General features: G+C 36.5%; 1 protein-coding gene across 4 annotated transcripts in view; it reads right to left on the bottom strand.

Annotated features, from left to right (window-relative positions):
- opa1 (OPA1 mitochondrial dynamin like GTPase) overlaps positions 1-22,492 on the bottom strand; it is a 79,104-nt gene that overhangs the window by 24,055 nt on the left and 32,557 nt on the right. For all 4 annotated transcript variants that reach the window (XM_062028547.1, XM_062028546.1, XM_062028548.1 and 1 more), the window contains 11 exons: positions 19,371-19,470; positions 19,183-19,313; positions 16,946-17,018; positions 16,787-16,859; positions 16,599-16,714; positions 5,946-6,010; positions 5,764-5,840; positions 4,264-4,429; positions 1,288-1,440; positions 956-1,064; positions 753-832 (listed from right to left, as the gene is read on the bottom strand). In XM_062028547.1, the coding sequence (XP_061884531.1) occupies positions 753-832; positions 956-1,064; positions 1,288-1,440; positions 4,264-4,429; positions 5,764-5,840; positions 5,946-6,010; positions 16,599-16,714; positions 16,787-16,859; positions 16,946-17,018; positions 19,183-19,313; positions 19,371-19,470 (1,143 nt within the window). The remainder of the gene's footprint in view (positions 1-752; positions 833-955; positions 1,065-1,287; positions 1,441-4,263; positions 4,430-5,763; positions 5,841-5,945; positions 6,011-16,598; positions 16,715-16,786; positions 16,860-16,945; positions 17,019-19,182; positions 19,314-19,370; positions 19,471-22,492) is intronic.

The following is a 22,492-nucleotide window of genomic DNA, read 5'->3' as shown; positions in this document are numbered from 1 at the left end:
CTTGTCGACATAAACGGAACAGTGGTCATATTAATACTTCATGTCGACATAAACGGAACAGTGGCCCTATTAATACTTCATGTTGACATATACGGAACAGTGGTCCTATTAATACTTCATGTCGACATAAACAAAACAGTGGCCATATTAATACTTCATGTTGACATAAACGGAACAGTGGCCATATTAATACTTCATGTCACGTAAACAGAATAGTGGTCCTATTAATACTTCATGTTGACATATACGGAACAGTGGTCATATTAATACTTCATGTCGACATAAACGGAACAGTGGTCCTATTAATACTTCATGTCGACATAAACGGAACAGTGGTCCTATTAATACTTCATGTCGACATAAACGGAACAGTGGCCATATTAATACTTCATGTCGACATAAGCGGAACAGTGGCCATATTAATACTTCATGTCGACATAAACAGAATAGTGGTCCTATTAATACTTCATGCCGACATAAACGGAACAGTGGTCCTATTAATACTTCATGTCGACATAAACAGAATAGTGGTCCTATTAATACTTCATGCCGACATAAACGGAACAGTGGTCCTATTAATACTTCATGCCGACATAAACGGAACAGTGGTCCTATTAATACTTCATGTCGACATAAACAGAATAGTGGTCCTATTAATACTTCATGTTGACATAAACGGAACAGTGGTCCTCACATTTGAGCAAAGAGAAGAAAAGAGTATAATAGTCAGAAGAAAGTGAAGAAGTCCTGACCTGGTCGGGTGTTCGGTTCTTCCAGTACATCCACCTCTGCTTCCAGTCTGGCCCCACCATGTCAGCGATGACGGTTTCAGCTGCAGGAGAGAGGAGCAGATCTTGGAGCAGATCTTGGAACAGGTCTTGGAGCAGATCTTGGAGCAGATCTTGGAACAGGTCTTGGAACAGGTCTTGGAGCAGACTGTCCCAGGACAACTTACTGTCTCTCAGGCGGGACTGCAGGGTCTCCTCCATGAACTGGATGGCAGCGTCCCACTGAGGTTTGTCTGTGATGGAGCGGTCTTCTAGAGCGTTGTGCTGGATGACTCGCTGAGGAGCCAGCAGTCAAACAGTCAGAGCTGAAGGACAACAACCTGCACTACCACGTACTACCATGCATTACCACAAGTGTACCGTGCAGTACAGTGCACCACCACAGGTGTAGCGTGCACCACCACAGGTGTAGCGTGCACCACCACAGGTGTACCAGGCACTACAGTTTACTTCTACAGGTGTACCATGCACTACAGTGTACTACCACAGGTGTGCTTACCAGGCTGTCCTTGGCCCCCTCGTTCCACTTGTGCCTCTTGATGCTCTCGTCCTTCACCGCCTCCTTCAGCTTGTCAAAAATGTCATCCTGGTCTTTGCCTTTGTACTCCGCTATGAAGCCAGCAAACTCCTCCTGCAGGGTCTCCCAGGCCACCTGCAGGGCACACCATGCCGAGGTCACCTTTCCAGGTGTGACACTGTGACAACTCTTCACCATCAATACCTTTCCAGTAGACAACCTCACCCACACCAATCAATGTCTACTTTTTGCTGGGAAGACAGCAGAAGTATGGAAGCAAGTTTGGTTGCAAGCGTGACACGCCAACAGCCAATCAGGTGCCAGCACCAACTATCATGTTTGGTTGATTCTTTGCATGGAGTGAGAAGAGGAAGTCTCAATGAAGAAATTGTGGACCGAAGAGAAAAAGTGGTGTGTACATGATACACCACACCACCTTAGCTCACATTATTTTCTTACACCTTATGAAACATTTCTTACCTTTTCACAATTTTAAGTGTTTATTGTGATTTTAATATTTTGTTGACATTTTTACACTTTGCACTATTTTCTTACACCTTATGAAACATTTCTTACATATTCACAATTTTAAGTGTTTATTGTGATTTTAATATTTTGTTGACATTTTCACACTTTGCACTATTTTCTTACACTTTATGAAACATTTTTTTTTACATATTCATGATTTTAAGATCTTAAGTGTTTCATGTGATTTTAATATTTTGTTGACATTTTCACACATTGCACTATTTTCTTACACCTTATGAAACATTTCTTACATAATCATGATTTTAAGTGTTTATTGTGGTTTTAATATTTTGTTGACATTTTCATACTTTGCACAATTTTCTTACACTTTATGAAACATTTTTTTTTACATATTCATGATTTTAAAATCTTAAGTGTTTAATGTGATTTTAATATTTTGTTGACATTTTCACACTTTGCACTATTTTCTTACACTTTATGAAACATTTCTTACATAATCATGATTTTAAGTGTTTATTGTGATTTTAATATTTTGTTGACATTTTCACACTTTGCACTATTTTCTTACACCTTAGGAAACATTTCTTACATAATCATGATTTTAAGTGTTTGTGATTTTAATATTTTGTTGACATTTTCACACTTTGCACAATTTTCTTACACTTTATGAAACATTTTTTTTTACATATTCATGATTTTAAGATCATAAGTGTTTAATGCGATTTTAATATTTTGTTGACATTTTCACACTTTGCACTATTTTCTTACACTTTATGAAACATTTCTTACATAATCATGATTTTAAGTGTTTATTGTGATTTTAATATTTTGTTGACATTTTCACACTTTGCACTATTTTCTTACACCTTAGGAAACATTTCTTACATAATCATGATTTTAAGTGTTTGTGATTTTAATATTTTGTTGACATTTTCACACTTTGCACTATTTTCTTACACTTTATGAAACTTTTTTTTTTACATATTCATGATTTTAAGATCATAAGTGTTTAATGCGATTTTAATATTTTGTTGACATTTTCACACTTTGCACTATTTTCTTACACTTTATGAAACATTTCTTAAATATTCATGATTTTAAGATCTTAAGTGTTTAATGTGATTTTAATATTTTGTTGACATTTTTACACTTTGCACTTTTTTCTTAGACTTTATGAAACATTTCTTAAATATTCATGATTTTAAGATCTTAAGTGTTTAATGTAATTATAATATTTTGTTGAATTTTTCCCACTTTGAACTATTTTCTTACACCTTATGAAACATTTCTTACATAATCATGATTTTAAGATCTTAAGTGTTTAATGTAATTATAATATTTTGTTGACATTTTCACACTTTGCACTATTTTCTTACACCTTATGAAACATTTCTTACATAATCATGATTTTAAGATCTTAAGTGTTTAATGTAATTATAATATTTTGTTGACATTTTCACACTTTGCACTATTTTCTTACACCTTATGAAACATTTCTTACATAATCATGATTTTAAGATCTTAAGTGTTTAATGTAATCATAATATTTTGTTGACATTTTCACACTTTGCACTATTTCCTTACACCTTATGAAAGATTTCTTACATAATCATGATTTTAAGTGTTCATTGTGATTTTAATATTTTGTTCACATTTTCACACTTTGCACTATTTCCTTACACCTTATGAAACATTTCTTACATAATCATGATTTTAAGTGTTCATTGTGATTTTAATATTTTGTTCACATTTTCACACTTTGCACTATTTTCTTACACTTTATGAAACTTTTTTTTACATATTCATGATTTTAAGATCTTAAGTGTTTAATATAATTTTAATATTTTGTTGACATTTTCACACCACTATTTTCTAACACTTTACGAAACATTTCTTACATATTCATGATTTTAAGTGTTTATTGTGATTTTAATATTTTGTTGACATTTTCACACTTTGCACTATTTTCTAACACTTTATGAAACATTTCTTAAATATTCATGCTTTTAAGATCTTAAGTGTTTAATGTAATTTTTTAAATTTTGATGACATTTTTACACTGCACTATTTTTCTTACACTTTATGAAACATTTCTTACATATTCATGATTTTAAGTGTTTAATGTGATTTTAATATTTTGACGACATTTTCACACTTTGCACTATTTTCTTACACTTTATGAAACATCTATTACATATTTTTAATCTCTTAAGTGTTGAATGTAATTGTAATATTTTGTTGACAATTCCTTTCTGCCGTGACAGCCCGAGAACATTTTAATCACAGGAAGTTCTAATAAAAATGTTTGGTCCTAGGTGATAAAAAGATGTCAAAACTATACTTAGATGGTGAGTTTTGACTGCATCTATGTGTCTGCTCGTCTACTAATCCAGGTAGAGGGGGCGGGACTTAATGAGCAGGTAGAGGTGACTCCAACTTGTGGACATGTAAGAATGAGAAACATCTGACCTCCAGAGCTTTGTGTGGCAGCTGCTTGTCAGTCCACTGCTTGAGTTTGATGTCCACGGTGGTGTTGAAGGTCCCAGAGTCGCTGGTTTGTGCAGCGGGCAGGTAGATGTTCTCAATCACGTGTGTGGACACACGCTCCCACAGCTTCTTCTGCAGGATGGCTTCCCTGTGATGCAAGGAGGACGACATCATCTCACACTTCTCCCTCTGGACGTGGTGACAATGGAGCACAAACACTTGCTGGCCCCAGGAGAGCAAACTAGTGCTGCGTCTCTCATCCATCATGAAGAAATGCTCATATTTCAATATCATCTTCTCTGTCAATGAGAAGAGTGTTGGCCACCTCCTCTTCTGTCCACGCACCATCAATCAATACTATTGATCGCAGGCACAATGGGGACAACAATTGGACCAAGCATACAATCCCAAATATTCATAATAGTAAACATAGTTACCCTTTTTTCATTCCTTTGTGTTGCAGAGAAGTCTATATTAATTATTATTTTTAATAATAGCACAAATGAATTACCAGTGTTGTATATAAACTATTATTTTTAATAATATTATAAGTGACTTACCAGTGTTGTATATAAATTATTTTTAATAATATTATAAATGACTTACGAGTGTTGTATATAATGTTTTTTTAAAAAAAAATAATATTATAAATGACTTACCAGGGTTGTATATCAATTATTATTTTTAATAATATTATAAGTGACTTACCAGTGTTGTATATATATAATTATTTTTTATAATATTATAAATGACTTACCAGTGTTTTATATAAATTATAAGTGACTTACCAGTGTTGTATATAAATTAATATTTTTAATATTATAACTTACCAGTGTTGTATATAGATAATAGTTGTTTATAATATTATGACTTATCAGTGTTGTATATATATATATTATTATTTTTAATAAAATTATAAGTGACTTAACAGTGTTGTATATAAATTATTATTTGTAATACTATTATAAGTGACTTACCAGTGTTGTATATAAATTATTATTTTTTAATAATATTATAAGTGACATACCAGTGTTGTATATAAATGATTATTTTTAATAATATTATAAGTGACTTATCAGTGTTGTATATAAATGATTATTTTTAATAATAATATGACTTACCAGTGTTGTATATCAATTATTATTTTTAATAATTTTATGACTTACCAGTGTTGTATATAAATGATTATTTTTTAATAATATTATGACTTACCAGTGTTGTATATAAATGATTATTTTTAATAATATTATGACTTACCAGTGTTGTATATAAATAAATATTTTTAATAATATTATGACTTACCAGTGTTGTATATAAATGATTATTTTTAATAATATTATGACTTACCAGTGTTGTATATAAATTATTATTTTTAATAATATTATGACTTACCAGTGTTGTATATAAGGTATTATATTTAATAATATTATGACTTACCAGTGTTGTATATAAAGTATTATATTTAATAATATTATGACTTACCAGTGCTGCGGGGTCACTTGACTCAAGCTAATGACTTCATCCAATATTTCATTCTTTGCCTTTTCATAAAGTTCATTCTGCAAAGAGACATCTTGGAATGAAACAATACTTTTCTAATCCTAGGGAGCATTCACCTTGCACTGTTGTTTAGGCAGCGTGTCATTTATTGCTTTAGTTCTCACCCGGTCCAGTTCTCTCAGGCGAGGGTAGTTGTTCTTCCACTCCGTCTCCAGGTTGAAGCGGGATGCTAATAATGTCAGAGACCACAACATTGTCAACATACTCATTCGGATTGGTCATTGATGATGTCATCGTCTTTGAATGCAACCGGAAAGGACAACCACTCATCTAGGGAATCTATTACAGCTTCTTCATCAACTAACACTTCAATAACACTCAACTAACACTTTACTAACACTTAACTAACACTTCAAGAATATTTTACTAACACTTCACTGACACTTCAACAAGACTTCAATAACACACAACTAACACACCACTAACACTTAACTAACACTTAACTAACACTTCAATAACACTTCAATAACAATTAACACTTAACTAACACTTCAATAACACTTAACACTTAAAGGCCTACTGAAACCCACTACTACCGACCACGCAGTCTGATAGTTTATATATCAATGATGAAATCTTAACATTATAACACATGCCAATACGGCCGGGTTAACTTATAAAGTGACATTTTAAATTTGCCGCTAAACTTCCGGTTCGAAACGCCTCTGCGGATGACGTATGCGCGTGACGTAGCCCGGCGAACACGGGTATGCCTTCCACATTGAAGCCGATACGAAAATGCTCTGTTTTCATTTCATAATTCCACAGTATTCTGGACATCTGTGTTCGTGAATCTGTTTCAATCATGTTCATTGCATTATGGAGAAGGAAGCCAAGCAAGCAAAGAAGAAAGTTGTCGGTGCGAAATGGACGTATTTTTCGAACGTAGTCAGCCACAACAGTACACAGCCGGCGCTTCTTTGTTTACATTCCCGAAAGATGCAGTCAAGATGGAAGAACTCGGATAACAGAGACTCTAACCAGGAGGACTTTTGATTTGGATACACAGACGCCTGTAGAGAACTGGGACAACACAGACTCTTACCAGGATTACTTTGATTTGGATGACAAAGACGCAGACGTGCTACTGTGAGTATGCAGCTTTGGCTTTTTTTTGCGTATGTACGTAACTTTTTTAAAATATATAAGCTTTATGAACCTTGGGTTAGGTGAACGGTCTTTTGGGCTGAGTGATTGTGTGTGTTGATCATGTGTTTGAATTGTATTGGCGTGTTCTATGGAGCTAGGAGCTAGCAGAGGAGCTAGGAGCTAGCATAACACGTACCGTACCGTACGTGCGCGTCACGTACTAACTTTTTAAAAATATATAAGCTTTATGAACCTTGGGTTAGGTGAACGGTCTTTTGGGCTGAGTGATTGTGTGTGTTGATCAGGTGTTTGAATTGTATTGGCGTGTTCTATGGAGCTAGGAGCTAGCAGAGGAGCTAGGAGCTAGCATAACAAACACGCAGGTGTTATTATGCAGGATTAATTTGTGGCATATTAAATATAAGCCTGGTTGTGTTGTGGCTAATAGAGTATATATATGTCTTGTGTTTATTTACTGTTGTAGTCATTCCCAGCTGAATATCAGGTACCGTGAGTATGCAGCCTTGGCTGCTAAACATTCGATAACTTGACCGTATGTGCGCGTCACGTACGTAACTTTTTAAAAATATATAAGCTTTATGAACCTTGGGTTAGGTAAACGGTCTTTTGGGCTGAGTGATTGTGTGTGTTGATCAGGTGTTTGAATTGTATTGGCGCGTTCTATGGAGCTAGGAGCTAGCAGAGGAGCTAGGAGCTAGCATAACAAACACGCAGGTGTTTTTATGCAGGATTAATTTGTGGCATATTAAATATAAGCCTGGTTGTGTTGTGGCTAATAGAGTATATATATGTCTTGTGTTTATTTACTGTTGTAGTCATTCCCAGCTGAATATCAGGTCACCCTCGGCTCTCACAGCATCTTCCCTATCTGAATAGCTTCAACTCCCCACTAGTCCTTCACTTGCACTTTACTCATCCACAAATCTTTCATCCTCGCTCAAATTAATGGGGAAATTGTCGCTTTCTCGGTCCGAATCTCTCTCACTTCATGCGGCCATCATTGTAAACAATAGGGAACTTTGCGTATATGTTCAACTGACTACGTCACGCTACTTCCGGTAGGTGCAAGCCTTTTTTTTATCAGATACCAAAAGTTGCAATCTTTATCGTCGTTGTTCTATACTAAATCCTTTCAGCAAAAATATGGCAATATCGCGAAATGATCAAGTATGACACATAGAATAGATCTGCTATCCCCGTTTAAATAAAAAAAATTCATTTCAGTAGGCCTTTAACTGACACTTAAATAACACTTCAATAACAGTCAACTAACACTTAAGTAACACTAAACTGACACTTCAATAACAGTCAACTAACACTTAAGTAACACTAAACTGACACTAAACTGACACTTAAAGTACACTTCAATAACACTCAACTAACACTTAAGTAACACAAAACTGACACTTCAATAACACTCAACTAACACTTAAGTAACACTAAACTGACACTTAAATAACAGTCAACTAACAGTAAACTGACACTTAACTGACACTTCAATAACACTCAAGTAACACTTAACACCAAACTAACACTTAAGTAACACTAAACTAACACTTAAATAAAATTCAACTAACACTGAACTAACACGTAACACTAAACTAACACTTAAATGAAACTCAGCTAACACTTCAATAACACTCAACTAACACTTAAGTGTTACACTTAAGTAACAATAAACTAACACTTAAGTGTCACACTTAAGTAACACTAAACTAACACTTAAATAAAATTCAACTAACACTGAACTAACACGTAACACTAAACTAACACTTACATGAAACTCAGCTAACACTTCAATAACACTCAACTAACACTTAAGTGTTACACTTAAGTAACAATAAACTAACACTTAAGTGTCACACTTAAGTAACACTAAACTAACACTTAAGTGTCACACTTAAGTAACACTAAACTAACACTTAAGTGTTACACTTAACAATAAACTAACACTTAAGTGTCACACTTAAGTAACAATAAACTAACACTTAAGTGTCACACTTAAGTAACAATAAACTAACACTTAAGTGTCACACTTAAGTAACACTAAACTAACACTTAAATAAAATTCAACTAACACTGAACTAACACGTAACACTAAACTAACACTTACATGAAACTCAGCTAACACTTCAATAACACTCAACTAACACTTAAGTAACAATAAACTAACACTTAAGTGTCACACTTAAGTAACACTAAACTAACACTTAAGTGTTACACTTAACAATAAACTAACACTTAAGTGTTACACTTAACAATAAACTAACACTTAAGTGTCACACTTAAGTAAAACTAAACTAACACTTAAGTGTCACACTTAAGTAACAATAAACTAACACTTAAGTGTCACACTTAAGTAACACTAAACTAACACTTAAGTGTTAAACTTAACAATAAACTAACACTTAAGTGTCACACTTAAGTAACAATAAACTAACACTTAAGTGTCACACTTAAGTAACAATAAACTAACACTTAAGTGTCACACTTAAGTAACACTAAACTAACACTTAAGTGTCATACTTAAGTAACACTAAACTAACACTTAAGTGTCATACTTAAAGTAACACTAAACCAACACTTAAGTGTCACACTTAAGTAACACTAAACTAACACTTAAGTGTTATACTTATGTAACACTAAACTAACACTAAACTTACACTTATTGTTACACTTAAGTAACACTTAACAAACCTCTAAAGACAAGAAGCGATGTCGCGAAGGAAACACACACTTGTTAAAAGTCAGTGGTTTTGCTCTTATTTTGTGAACACACACACACACACACACACACACACACACACACACACGCACACACACACACACACACACACACACACACACACACACACACACACACACACACACACAGTAGATGAGTGTCAGAGCAGTGACACCATAGCAGGAGTGTGTTGGATCGATGGCGGCCACACAATGTGAGGTGTGTTGGATCAATGGCGGCCACACAATGAATGGACCTGAGGGAGCTGCAGTGTCACGGCCATAAATCAGCCTGGGACTGTCCAACTAATTGCTGCCGCAGCACTTAACTAAACTGGGAGACGTGTCAGGCTGGGACCAATCAAGTGGGGAGAAAATACAAAGAAAGTCTTCTTTCATCTCGCCCTCAAACCAGGCTGGACAAACTTTCTCACACGGCTCACAAAATGTGAGCGGGGGCCAAAAGCCCACTGCATGTAAAGCAGGGGTCACCAACGCGGTGCCCGCGGGCACCAGGTAGCCCGTAAGGACCAGATGAGTCGCCTGCTGGCCTGTTCTAAAAATAGCTCAAATAGCAGCACTTACCAGTGAGCTGCCTCTATTTTTTTTATTTTTTTTATTTACTAGCAAGCTGGTCTCGCTTTGCCTGACATTTTTAATTCTAAGAGAGACAAAACTCAAATAGAATTTGAAAATCCAAGAAAATATTTTAAAGTCTCGGTCTTCACTTGTTTAAATAATTTCATACATTTTTTTACTTTGCTTCTTATAACTTTCAGAAAGACAATTTTAGAGAAAAAAATACATTAAAAATGATTTTAGGATTTTTAAACACATATACCTTTTTTTCCTTTTAAATTCCTTCCTCTTCTTTCCTGACAATTTAAATCAATGTTCAAGTGAACTAATTTTTTTTATTGTAAAGAATAATAAATACATTTTAATTTAATTCTTCATTTTAGCTTCTGTTCTTTCGACAAAGAATATTTGTGAAATATTTCTTCAAACTTATTATGATTAAAATTCAAAAAAAAAATTCTGGCAAATCTAGAAAATCTGTAGAATCAAATTTAAATCTTATTTCTAAGTCTTTTGAATTTCTTTTAAAACATTTTTTCTGGAAAATCTTTGTCTTTGTTAGAAATATAGCTTGGTCCAATTTGTTATATATTCTAACAAAGTGCAGATTGGATTTTAACCTATTTAAAACATGTCATCAAAATTCTCAAATTAATCTTAATCAGGAAAAATTACTAATGATGTTCCATTAATTCTTTTTTTAATTTTTTCAAAAACATTCAAATTAGCTAGTTTTTCTCTTCTTTTTTTCGGTTGAATTTTGAATTTTAAAGAGTCGAAATTGAAGATAAACTATGTTTCAAAATTTAATTGTCATTTTTTTCGTGTTTTCTCCTCTTTTAAACCGTTCAATTAAGTGTAAATATCATTAATTATTAATAATAACATAGAGTTAAAGGTAAATTCAGCAAATTGGCTATTTCTGGCAATTTATTTAAGTGTGTATCAAACTGGTAGCCCTTCGCATTAATCACTACCCAAGAAGTAGCTCTTGGTTCAAAAAGGTTGGTGACCCCTGATGTAAAGAAACACACAATAACACATTTACATATATACATACATTCATACACTATATTGGCAAAAGTATTTGGCCACCTGCCTTGACTCACATACAGTATGAACTTGAAGTGCCATCCCATTCCTAACCCATAGGGTTCAATATGATGTTGCAGCTATTACAGCTTCAACTCTTCTGGGAAGGCTGTCCACAAGGTTGCCGAGTGTCTTTATAGGAATTTTCCACCATTCTTCCAAAAGCGCATTGGTGAGGTCACACAGAAGGCCTGGCTCTCAGTCTCCGTTCCGATTCATCCCAAAGGTGTTCTATCGGGTTCAGGTCAGGACTCTGTGCAGGCCAGTCAAGTTCATCCACACCAGACTCTGTCATCCATGTCTTTATGGACCTTGCGTTGTGCACTGGTGCACAGTCATGTTGGAAGAGGAAGGGGCCCGCTCCAAACTGTTCCCACAAGGTTGGGAGCGTGGAATTGTCCAAAATGTTTTGGTATCCTGGAGCATTCAAAGTTCCTTTCACTGGAACTAAGGGACCAAGCCCAACTCCTGAAAACCAACCCCACACCATAATTCCTCCTCCACCAAAATCCACACTCGGCACAATGCAGTCTGAAATGTAGCGTTCTCCTGGCAACCTCCAAACCCAGACTGGTCCTTCAGATTGCCAGATGGAAAAGTGTGATTCATCAGTCCAGAGAAGGCGTCTCCACTGCTCTAGAGTCCAGTGGTGATGTCCTTTACACCACTGCATCCCACGCTTTGCATTGGACTTGCTGATGTATGGCTTAGATGCAGCTGCTCGGCCATGGAAACCCATTCCATGAAGCTCTCTGCGTACTGCACATGGGCTAATTGGAAGGTCACATGAAGTTTGGAGCTCTGTAGCAACTGACTGTGCGGAAAGTCTCTGCACTATGCTGACCTCTCTGTCAGTTTACGTGGCCTACCACTTGGCGGCTGACTTGCTGTTGTTCCCAAACTCTTCACTGTTCTTATAATAAAGTTGACTTTGGAATATTTAGGAGCAAATAAATTTCACGACTGGATTTGTTGCACAGGTGGCATCCTGTGACAGTTCCACGCTGGAAATCACTGAGAGTGGCCCATTCTTTCACAAATGTTTGTAGAAACAGTCTCCATGACTAAGTGCTTGATTTGATACACCGGGTGATTAGGACACCTGATTCTCATCATTTGGATGGGTGGCCAAATACTTTTGGCAATATAGTGTATGTATGTATATATATACAGTGGTGGTCAAAAGTGTACATACACGTGTAAAGAACATCATGTCATGGCTGTCTTGAGTTTCCAATCATTTCTACAACTCTTATTTCGTTGTGATTGGAGCACATACTTGTTGCTCACAAACAATATTCATGAAGTTTGGTTCTTTTATGAATTTATTATGGGTCTACTGAAAATGTGAGCAAATGTGCAGGGTCAAAAGTATACATACAGCAATGTTAATATTTGCTTACATGTCCCTTGGCAAGTTTACCTGCAATAAGGCACTTTTGGTAGCCATCCACAAGCTTCTGCTGGAATTGTTGACCACTAAATTAGTGCAGTTCAGCTAAATGTGTTGCTTTTCTGACATGGACTTGTTTCTTCAGCATTGTCCACACGTTTAAGTCAGGACTTTGGGAAGGCCATTCTAAAACCTTCATTCTAGCCTGATTTAGCCATTCCTTTACCACTTTTGACGTGCGTTTGGGGTCATTGTCCTGTTGGAACACCCAACTGTGCCCAAGTCCCAACCTCCGGGCTGATGATTTTAGCTTGTCCTGAAGAATTTGGAGCTAATCCTCCTTTTTCATTGTCCCATTTACTCTCTGTAAAGCAGCAGTTCCATTGGCAGCAAAACAGGCCCAGAGCATAATACTACCACCACCATGCTTGACAGTAGGCATGGTGTTCCTGGGATTAAAGGCCTCACATTTTCTCCTCCAAACATATTGCTGGGTATTGTGGCCAAACAGCTCCATTTTTGTTTCATCTGACCACAGAACTTCCCTCCATGTGATCCTTTGTCCATGTGATCAGCAGCAAACTTTAGACGAGACTTAAGGTGTGACTTCTGGAGCAAGGGCTTCCTTCTTGCATGGTAGTCTCTCTGTCCATGGCGTTTTCTTCCTGATCATGGCAGTGACAAAACTGTGCCATGCACTTTATACTTATGAACAATTATCTGCACAGTTGTTCTTGGGACCTTAAGCTCCTTTGAAATGGCTCCAAGTGACTCTCCTGACTTGTTCAAGTCAATGATTCGTTTCTTTCAGATCTGTGCTGAGTTCCTTTGACTTTCCCATTGTCGTGTTTGTAAGCGAGTCTAATGACTGCATCACATGAGCCCTATTTAAATGGACTCTGAGAAGTCAACAGGTGTCGTCAATCATAATCACTCACATGAAGTTAAGAGGCCATGAAGCTCATTTGATTGGATTGTAAGTTTTGTACATCACCAAAATGTTGCTGTATGTATACTTTTGACCCAGCACATTTGCTCACATTTTCAGTAGACCCATAATAAATTCATAAAAGAAGCAAACTTCATGAATGTTTTTTGTGAGCAACAAGTATGTGCTCCAATCACTACATCACAAAAAAATAAGAGTTGTAGAAATGATTGGAAACTCAAGACAGCCATGACATGATGTTCTTTACAAGTGTATGTACACTTTTGACCACCACTGTGTGTATATATATATATATATATATATATATATATATATATATATATATATATATATATATATATATATATACAAACCCCGTTTCCATATGAGTTGGGAAATTGTGTTAAATGTAAATATAAACGGAATACAATGATTTGCAAATCCTTTTCAACCCATATTCAGTTGAATATGCTACAAAGACAACATATTTGATGTTCAAACTCAAACTTTTTTTTTTTTTTGGCAAATAATTAACTTAGAATTTCATGGCTGCAACACGTGCCAAAGTAGTTGAGAAAGGGCATGTTCACCACTGTGTTACATGGCCTTTCCTTTTAACTAGAGATGTCCGATAATATCGGTCTGCCGATATTATCGGCCGATATATGCGTTAAAATGTAATATCGTAAATTATCGGTATCGTTTTTTTTATTATCAGTATCATTTTTTTTTTTTTAAAATTAAATCCACATAAAAAACACAAGATACACTTACAATTAGTGCACCAACCCAAAAAACCTCCCTCCCCCATTCACACTCATTCACACAAAAGGGTTGTTTCTTTCTGTTATTAATATTCTGGTTCCTACATTATATATCAATATATATCAATACAGTCTGCAAGGGATACAGTCCGTAAGCACACATGATTGTGCGTGCTGCTGCTCCACTAATAGTACTAACATTTAACAGTTAATTTTACAAATTTTCATTCATTACTAGTTTCTATGTAACTGTTTTTATATTGTTTTACTTTCTTTTTTATTCAAGAAAACGTTTTTAATTTATTTATCTTATTTTATTTGATTCATTTTTTTAAAAAAGTACCTTATCTTCACCATACATGGTTGTCCAAATTAGGCATAATAATGTGTTAATTCCACGACTGTATATATCGGTTGGTATCGGTATCGGTTGATATCGGTATCGGTAATTAAAGAGTTGGACAATATCGGCATATCGGATATCGGCAAAAAGCCATTATCGGACATCCCTACTTTTAACAACACTCAGTAAAGGTTTGGGAACTGAGGAGACACATTTTTGAAGTGGAATTCTTTCCCATTCTTGCTTGATGTACAGCTTAAGTTGTTCAACAGTCCGGGGGTCTCCCTTCTGCTATTTTAGGCTTCATAATGCGCCACACATTTTTAATGTCTGGACTACAGGCAGGCCAGTCTAGTACCCGCACTCTTTTACTATGAAGCCACGTTGATGTAACACGTGGCTTGGCATTGTCTTGCTGAAATAAGCAGGGGCGTCCATGGTAACGTTGCTTGGATGGCAACATATGTTGCTCCAAAAGCTGTATGTACCTTTCAGCATTAATGGCGCCTTCACAGATGTGTAAGTTACCCATGTCTTGGCCACTAATACACCCACATACCATCACACATGCTGCCTTTTACACTTTGCGCCTAGAACAATCCGGATGGTTCTTTTCCTCTTTGGTACGGAGGACACGACGTCCACAGTTTCTAAAAACAATTTGAAATGTGGACTCGTCAGACCACAGAACACCTTTCCACTTTGTATCAGTCCATCTTAGATGAGCTCAGGCCCAGCAAAGCCGACGGCATTTCTGGGTGTTGTTGATAAACGGTTTTCGCCTTGCATAGGAGAGTTTTAACTTGCACTTACAGATGTAGCGACCAACTGTAGTTACGGACAGTGGGTTTCTGAAGTGTTCCATGTGGTGATATCCTTTACACACTGATGTCGCTTGTTGATGCAGTACAGCCTGAGGGATGGAAGGTCACGGGCTTAGCTGCTTACGTGCAGTGATTTCTCCAGATTCTCTGAACCCTTTGATGATATTACGGAGCGTAGATGGTGAAATCCCTAAATTCCTTGCAATAGCTGCTTGAGAAAGGTTGTTCTTAAACTGTTCAACAATTTGCACAGGCATTTGTTGACAAAGTGGTGAACCTCGCCCCATCCTTGTTTGTGAATGACTGAGCATTTCATGGAATCTACTTTTATACCCAATCATGGCACCCACCTGTTCCCAATTAGCCTGTTCACCTGTGGGATGTTCCAAATAAGTCTTTGATGAGCATTCCTCAACTTTATCAGTATTTATTGCCACCTTTCCCAACTTCTTTGGCACGTGTTGCTGCCATCAAATTCTAAAGTTAATGATTATTTGCACAAAAAAAATAAAGTTTATGACTTTGAACATCAAATATGTTGTCTTTGTAGCATATTCAACTGAATATGGGTTGAAAATGACTTGCAAATCATTGTATTCTGTTTATATTTACATCTAACACCATTTCCCAACTCATATGGAAACAGGGTTTGTATATACATATATATGTGTGTGCGTACACATTATTATACACATATACATGCATACCTACATATAACGGATTAACTGGCTTGAATATAAAGACAATATAACATACATCCATAATCGTGGATGCATATGCAAAAGTGCAATATATTTATCTGTACATTAATCTATTTATTTAATATCTGCACCGTATTGCTCTTTTATCCTGCACTACAACAAACTAATGCAACAAAATGTTGTTCGTATCTGTACTGTGAAGTTCAAATTTGAATGACAATAAAAGGAAGTCTAAGTGTAATAGACACTTTATATACTCACACACACACTTTATATCAAACCGGAGACTGAGATGGTACCTTTGAAGACGTCGGCCTGCTGCTCAACAGACTCCCGCACCATCTTCCAGAAGCAGTCTGAGACGGCCAGACTCAAGTTCTTGGTGGTGACCTGGTGGGCCTTCAGCATTCCGTCCCTGAGTGGCAGGAGACACAATCGTGTCAGCTTCGCACTCACACACACTTCTTGCATGCTTGCCACTTGCTACCGCAGCAATCTGGAGTTCTGGAAGAAGTCCTCCTCGTAGTCCTTAATGGAGTCAATGCTCTCCCCGGGGCTCCCTGCAGCACGCAGACGTCTCATCAATACAATTGTCATCAATACGATCAGATGATGAATACATGAGGAGAACAGGTTCAAAGAGTACCTTTTCCTGTCACTACTGCAAAGTAACCCAGCGCCTTCATGGGAAACAACTTGCCCTCAACGATCTGCTGAATCTGAAACACAAGAGTCAACTTTGTTTCATCTGCAACATCAACTCATCCCTTTACTCAAGATGTGGGCGCCCTCTGGTGGAGGAGCCAAGTGTTGCTTGGAGCACTTTCACTCACAGCTCACTCAGCCTACATGTATTTTAGTTTTAGTCATAGTCTTTTCAGCCTACATGTATTTTAGTTTTAGTCATAGTCTTTTCAGCCTACATGTATTTTAGTTTTAGTCATAGTCTTTTCAGCCTACATGTATTTTAGTTTTAGTCATAGTCTTTTCAGCCTACATGTATTTTAGTTTTAGTCAGTCTTTTCAGCCTACATGTATTTTAGTTTTAGTCATAGTCTTTTCAGCCTACATGTATTTTAGTTTTAGTCATAGTCTTTTCAGCCTACATGTATTTTAGTTTTAGTCATAGTCTTTTCAGCCTACATGTATTTTAGTTTTAGTCATAGTCTTTTGAGCCTACATGTATTTTAGTTTTAGTCATAGTCTTTTCAGCCTACATGTATTTTAGTTTTAGTCATAGTCTTTTCAGCCTACATGTATTTTAGTTTTAGTCAGTCTTTTCAGCCTACATGTATTTCAATTTTAGTCATAGTCTTTTGAGCCTACATTTATTTTAGTTTCACTCAGTCTTTTCAGACTACATGTATTTTAGTTTTAGTCATAGTCTTTTGAGCCTACATTTATTTTAGTTTCACTCAGTCTTTTCAAACTACATGTATTTTAATTTTAGTCATAGTCTTTTGAGCCTACATTTATTTTAGTTTCACTCAGTCTTTTCAGACTACATGTATTTTAATTTTAGTCATAGTCTTTTCAGCCTACATGAATTTTAGTTTTAGTCATAGTCTTTTCAGACTACCGGTACATGAATTTTAGTTTTAGTCATAGTCTTTTCAGCCTACATGTATTTAAATTTTAGTCAGTCTTTTCAGCCTACATGTATTTTAGTTTTAGTCATAGTCTTTTGAGCCTACGTTTATTTTAGTTTCACTCAGTCTTTTCAGCCTACATTTATTTTAGTTTTAGTCATAGTCTTTTCAGCCTACATGTATTTTAGTTTTAGTCATGGTCTTTTCAGCCTACATGTATTTTAGTTTTAGTCATAGTCTTTTCAGCCTACATGTATTTTAGTTTTAGTCATAGTCTTTTCAGCCTACATGTATTTTAGTTTTAGTCATAGTCTTTTCAGCCTACATGTATTTTAGTTTTAGTCATAGTCTTTTCAGCCTACATGTATTTTAGTTTTAGTCATAGTCTTTTCAGCCTACATGTATTTTAGTTTTAGTCATGGTCTTTTCAGCCTACATGTATTTTAGTTTTAGTCATAGTCTTTTCAGCCTACATGTATTTTAGTTTTAGTCATAGTCTTTTCAGCCTACATGTAATTTAGTTTTAGTCATAGTCTTTTCAGCCTACATGTATTTTAGTTTTAGTCATAGTCTTTTCAGCCTACATGTATTTTAGTTTTAGTCATAGTCTTTTCAGCCTACATGTATTTTAGTTTTAGTCATAGTCTTTTCAGCCTACATGTATTTTAGTTTTAGTCATAGTCTTTTCAGCCTACATCTAATTTAGTTTTAGTCATAGTCTTTTCAGCCTACATCTAATTTAGTTTTAGTCATAGTCTCTGGTAAAGAGTTGGGATTGGATATCATTTACGGGTGGTATAGCTCGGTTAGTAGAGTGGCCGTGCCAGCAACTTGAGGGTTCCAGGTTCGATCCCTGCTTCTGCCATCCTAGTCACTGCCGTTGTGTCCTTGGGCAAGACACTTTACCCACCTGCTCCCAGTGCCACCCACACTGCTTTAAAAATGTAACTTAGATATTGGCTTTCACAATGTAGAAGTGCTTTGAGTCACTAGAGAAAAGCACTATATAAATATAATTCAATTTAAAACATTTACAAGAACAAATTAAATAGTTTGTCTTGTTTTTCTTCGTTGAGTAAAATGTCAATTACGTTGTTTTTTTACCGTCTTTGTCAACGTACATTTTGTTTTGATTCATTATCTTATTTCCGTCAGAGGAGAATAGTTTGTTGACGATAACGGAGAGGAAATGTACACTGGTGTGGAAGTTAGGTATCATCTGCACAATATGTCACATATCTATAGAAATATCTGTATAGACTAGCTTTTGGTGAAAGGGGAAAAAAAGACTGACTCTGCTCGGGCTGGCCAGGTTCTTCTCAGCCAGGTCCACTTTGGTCAACACAAAGATGGTCCTCTTGCCGTGGGGGTCCATCTGACTGACCAAGTCAGTGACAATGCTGCGCTCTGCATCCACGCTGCCGTCTGCAAGGACAAAGGTCAGCATCCGGCTGCAGGTGTCCAAGCGTGACCGCAGCTCACCTTGTATGCACAGGATGATGGCATTGGGGTTCTGCATGTAGGCCTTGCTGATGCTGAAGATGGTCTCCTTGGTGTCCAATGCCATGCCTGCAGTCACCGTCTGGGAACACACACGCATTTGTACACGGTGTCAGGGTTAGGTTAGGACTAGGGGTTGTCCCCATAACAATATTTTGGAACCGGTACCGGTGCCAAAATGTATTTAGATACTTTTTGGTACTTTTCTAAATAAAGGGGACCACAAAAATTGACAGCATTTGCTTTATTTTAACAAAAAATCTTAGGGTACATGAAATATATGTTTATTATTGCAATTTAGTCCTTAAATAAAATAGTGAACATACTAGACAACTTGTCTTTTAGTAGTAAGTAAACAAACAAAGACTCCTAATTAGTCTGCTGACGTATGCAGTAACATATTGTGTCATTTATACACCTATTATTTTTCTACATTATGAGGGACAAACTGTAAAAATGTATTATTAATCTAGTTGTTCATTTACTGTTAATATCTGCTTACTTTCTGTTTTAACATGTTCTATCTACACTTCTGTTAAAATGTAATAATCACTTATTCTTCCCTTGTTCGATACTTCACATTAGTTTTGGATGATACCACAAATTTAGGTGTCGATCCGATACCAAGTAGTTACAGGATCATACATTGGTCATATTCAAAGTCCTCATGTGTCCAGGGACGTATTTCCTGACTTTATAAACATAGTATAAGTTTTTTTTTAAAAAAAGGAAAAAAATATTTTGTGATGCTAAAAAATATCGATGTAATCATAGTAGTATCGACTAGATTCGCTCCTGTACTTGATATAATTACAGTGGATGTCAGGTGTAGATTTACATTGTGACGCCGGTGAGCTACGGTGTGTAGTGAAGCATGTTTAGCTATTCCTCGTCCTCCAGTGATAATGTTACATGTAAGAAACGTACTTTATTTGTCGCCATGGAGGCGAGGATTAGTGATTTAGAAGTAGCTAAAACACTGCCCAATGCAGATGGACTTTAGCCATGTCTTAAAGCAGCTCTTCCTGAGGGTGTTTCAGTGTTATAACTCCACCTTTATCTATACTTTTTACACCAAAATGCGTCCATTCTCCCTTTTCTGTCTACACACTGTGTCTGCTCGTAAGTACTCTGTGTGTGCGCGCTGCCGAGCATGCTCCTCTGCTCGTAACACCAGCAATGTCATGACGTGACAACGTCGCGCCATCATGCCCGGGGGGGACAGATGACCGGTACTCTTTAGAGGCGGTATAGTACCAAATATGATTCATTAGTATTGCGGTACTATACTAGTAAACCGTAAAATCCTAGTTAGGACTCATAAATACGTACTACCTGGATCATTCCATATAATTGAGTTCTCAACAAAATATTTCATGTTTGTATGACCAAACAATGTGCCTAAATTTTTGGTGATTCAGCCCATGTAATATTTTCAAATATTACATCGTGGGACCAAAGAAAGTTGTGAGTGCCAGCCCTTGAATAAAGAAGGCGACAAACACTTTGGAATTCAAGCAAGAACTGGGAGCCAACAAGATTGTCCAATGAAGGTAAAAGTGATGTCATTTATATATTTCATTAATCATTTACAGGTATTTTACTGGGTTTTCCGCAAGTAAAACTATAATTATTCCTTGTAAAATGGGTTTATGTTCATATTTGTGACTTAATTTATTTTGTTTTGGTATGATAGGATCTTCTCCGCACCTTCTGCAGTGGACTTAAAGGCCTACTGAAATGATTTTTTTTTATTTAAACGGGAATAGCAGATCCATTCTATGTGTCATACTTGATCATTTCGCGATATTGCCATATTTTTGCTGAAAGGATTTAGGAGAGAAAATCGACGATAAAGTTCGCAACTTTTGCTCGCTGATAAAAAAAAGCCTTGCCTGTAGCGGAAGTAGCGTGACGTCACAGGAGCTAGTATTCCTCACAATTCCCCGTTGTTTACAATGGAGCGAGAGAGATTCGGACCGAGAAAGTGATGATTACCCCATTAATTTGAGCGAGGATGAAAGATTCATTGATGAGGAACGTTACAGTGAAGGACTTGAGAGACAGTGATGGACGTATCTTTTTTCGCTCTGACCGTAACTTAGGTACAAGCTGGCTCATTGGATTCCACACTCTCCTTTTTATATTGTAGATCACAGATTTGTATTTTAAACCACCTGGGATACTATATCCTCTTGAAAATGAGAGTCGAGAACGCGAAATGGACATTCAGTGCCTTTTATCGGCGAAATGCTTTAGCTACGAGCTAACGTGATAGCATCTTGCTTTAACTGCATATAGAAACAAAAGAAATAAACCCCTGACTGGAAGTATAGATAGAAAATCAACAATACTATTAAACCGTGGACATGTAAATACACGGTTAATGCTTTCCAGGCTGGCGAAGGTTAACAATGCTGTGCTAACGACGCCATTGAAGCTAACTTAGCAATCGGACTGCACAGAGCTATGCTAAAAACATTAGCTCTCCACCTACGCCAGCCAGCCCTCATTTGCTCATCAACACCCGTGCTCACCTGCGTTCCAGCGATCGGCAGAAGGACGAAGGACTTCACCCGATGCGTTTGGCGGCCCGGAGACGTAGGAAGTCAAGGTGAAGTCGGCGGCTAACGCGGCTAGCGCTCCAACAAAGTCCTCCTGGTTGTGTTGCTGTAGTCCGCTGCTAATACACTGATCCCACCTACAACTGTCTTCTTTGCAGCCTTCATTGTTCATTAAACAAATTGCAAAAGAAGTCCAGAATACTGTGGAATTATGAAATGAAAACAGAGCTTTTTGTATAGGATTCTACGGGGTACCATAACTTCCGTTACTCGGACTTCGTCACGCGCATACGTCATCATACCGCGATGTTTCAGCCGGATATTTCCCGGGAATTTTAAAATGTCACTTTATAAGTTAACCCGGCCGTATTGGCATGTGTTGCAATGTTAATATTTCATCATTGATATATAAACTATCAGACTGCGTGGTCGCTAGTAGTGGCTTTCAGTAGGCCTTTAAAACAAAGCACCGCTGTACTTGATATGTGCTCTGATAACTTAACACTTATTATCAGGAAAGATAATAAGTGGCACTGGGAG

The sequence above is a fragment of the Entelurus aequoreus genome, linkage group LG19 (genome assembly GCF_033978785.1).
Source record: "Entelurus aequoreus isolate RoL-2023_Sb linkage group LG19, RoL_Eaeq_v1.1, whole genome shotgun sequence".
In the NCBI taxonomy this organism is placed as follows: Eukaryota; Metazoa; Chordata; class Actinopteri; order Syngnathiformes; family Syngnathidae; genus Entelurus; species Entelurus aequoreus.
This window is presented reverse-complemented; position numbering and strand designations above follow the sequence as displayed.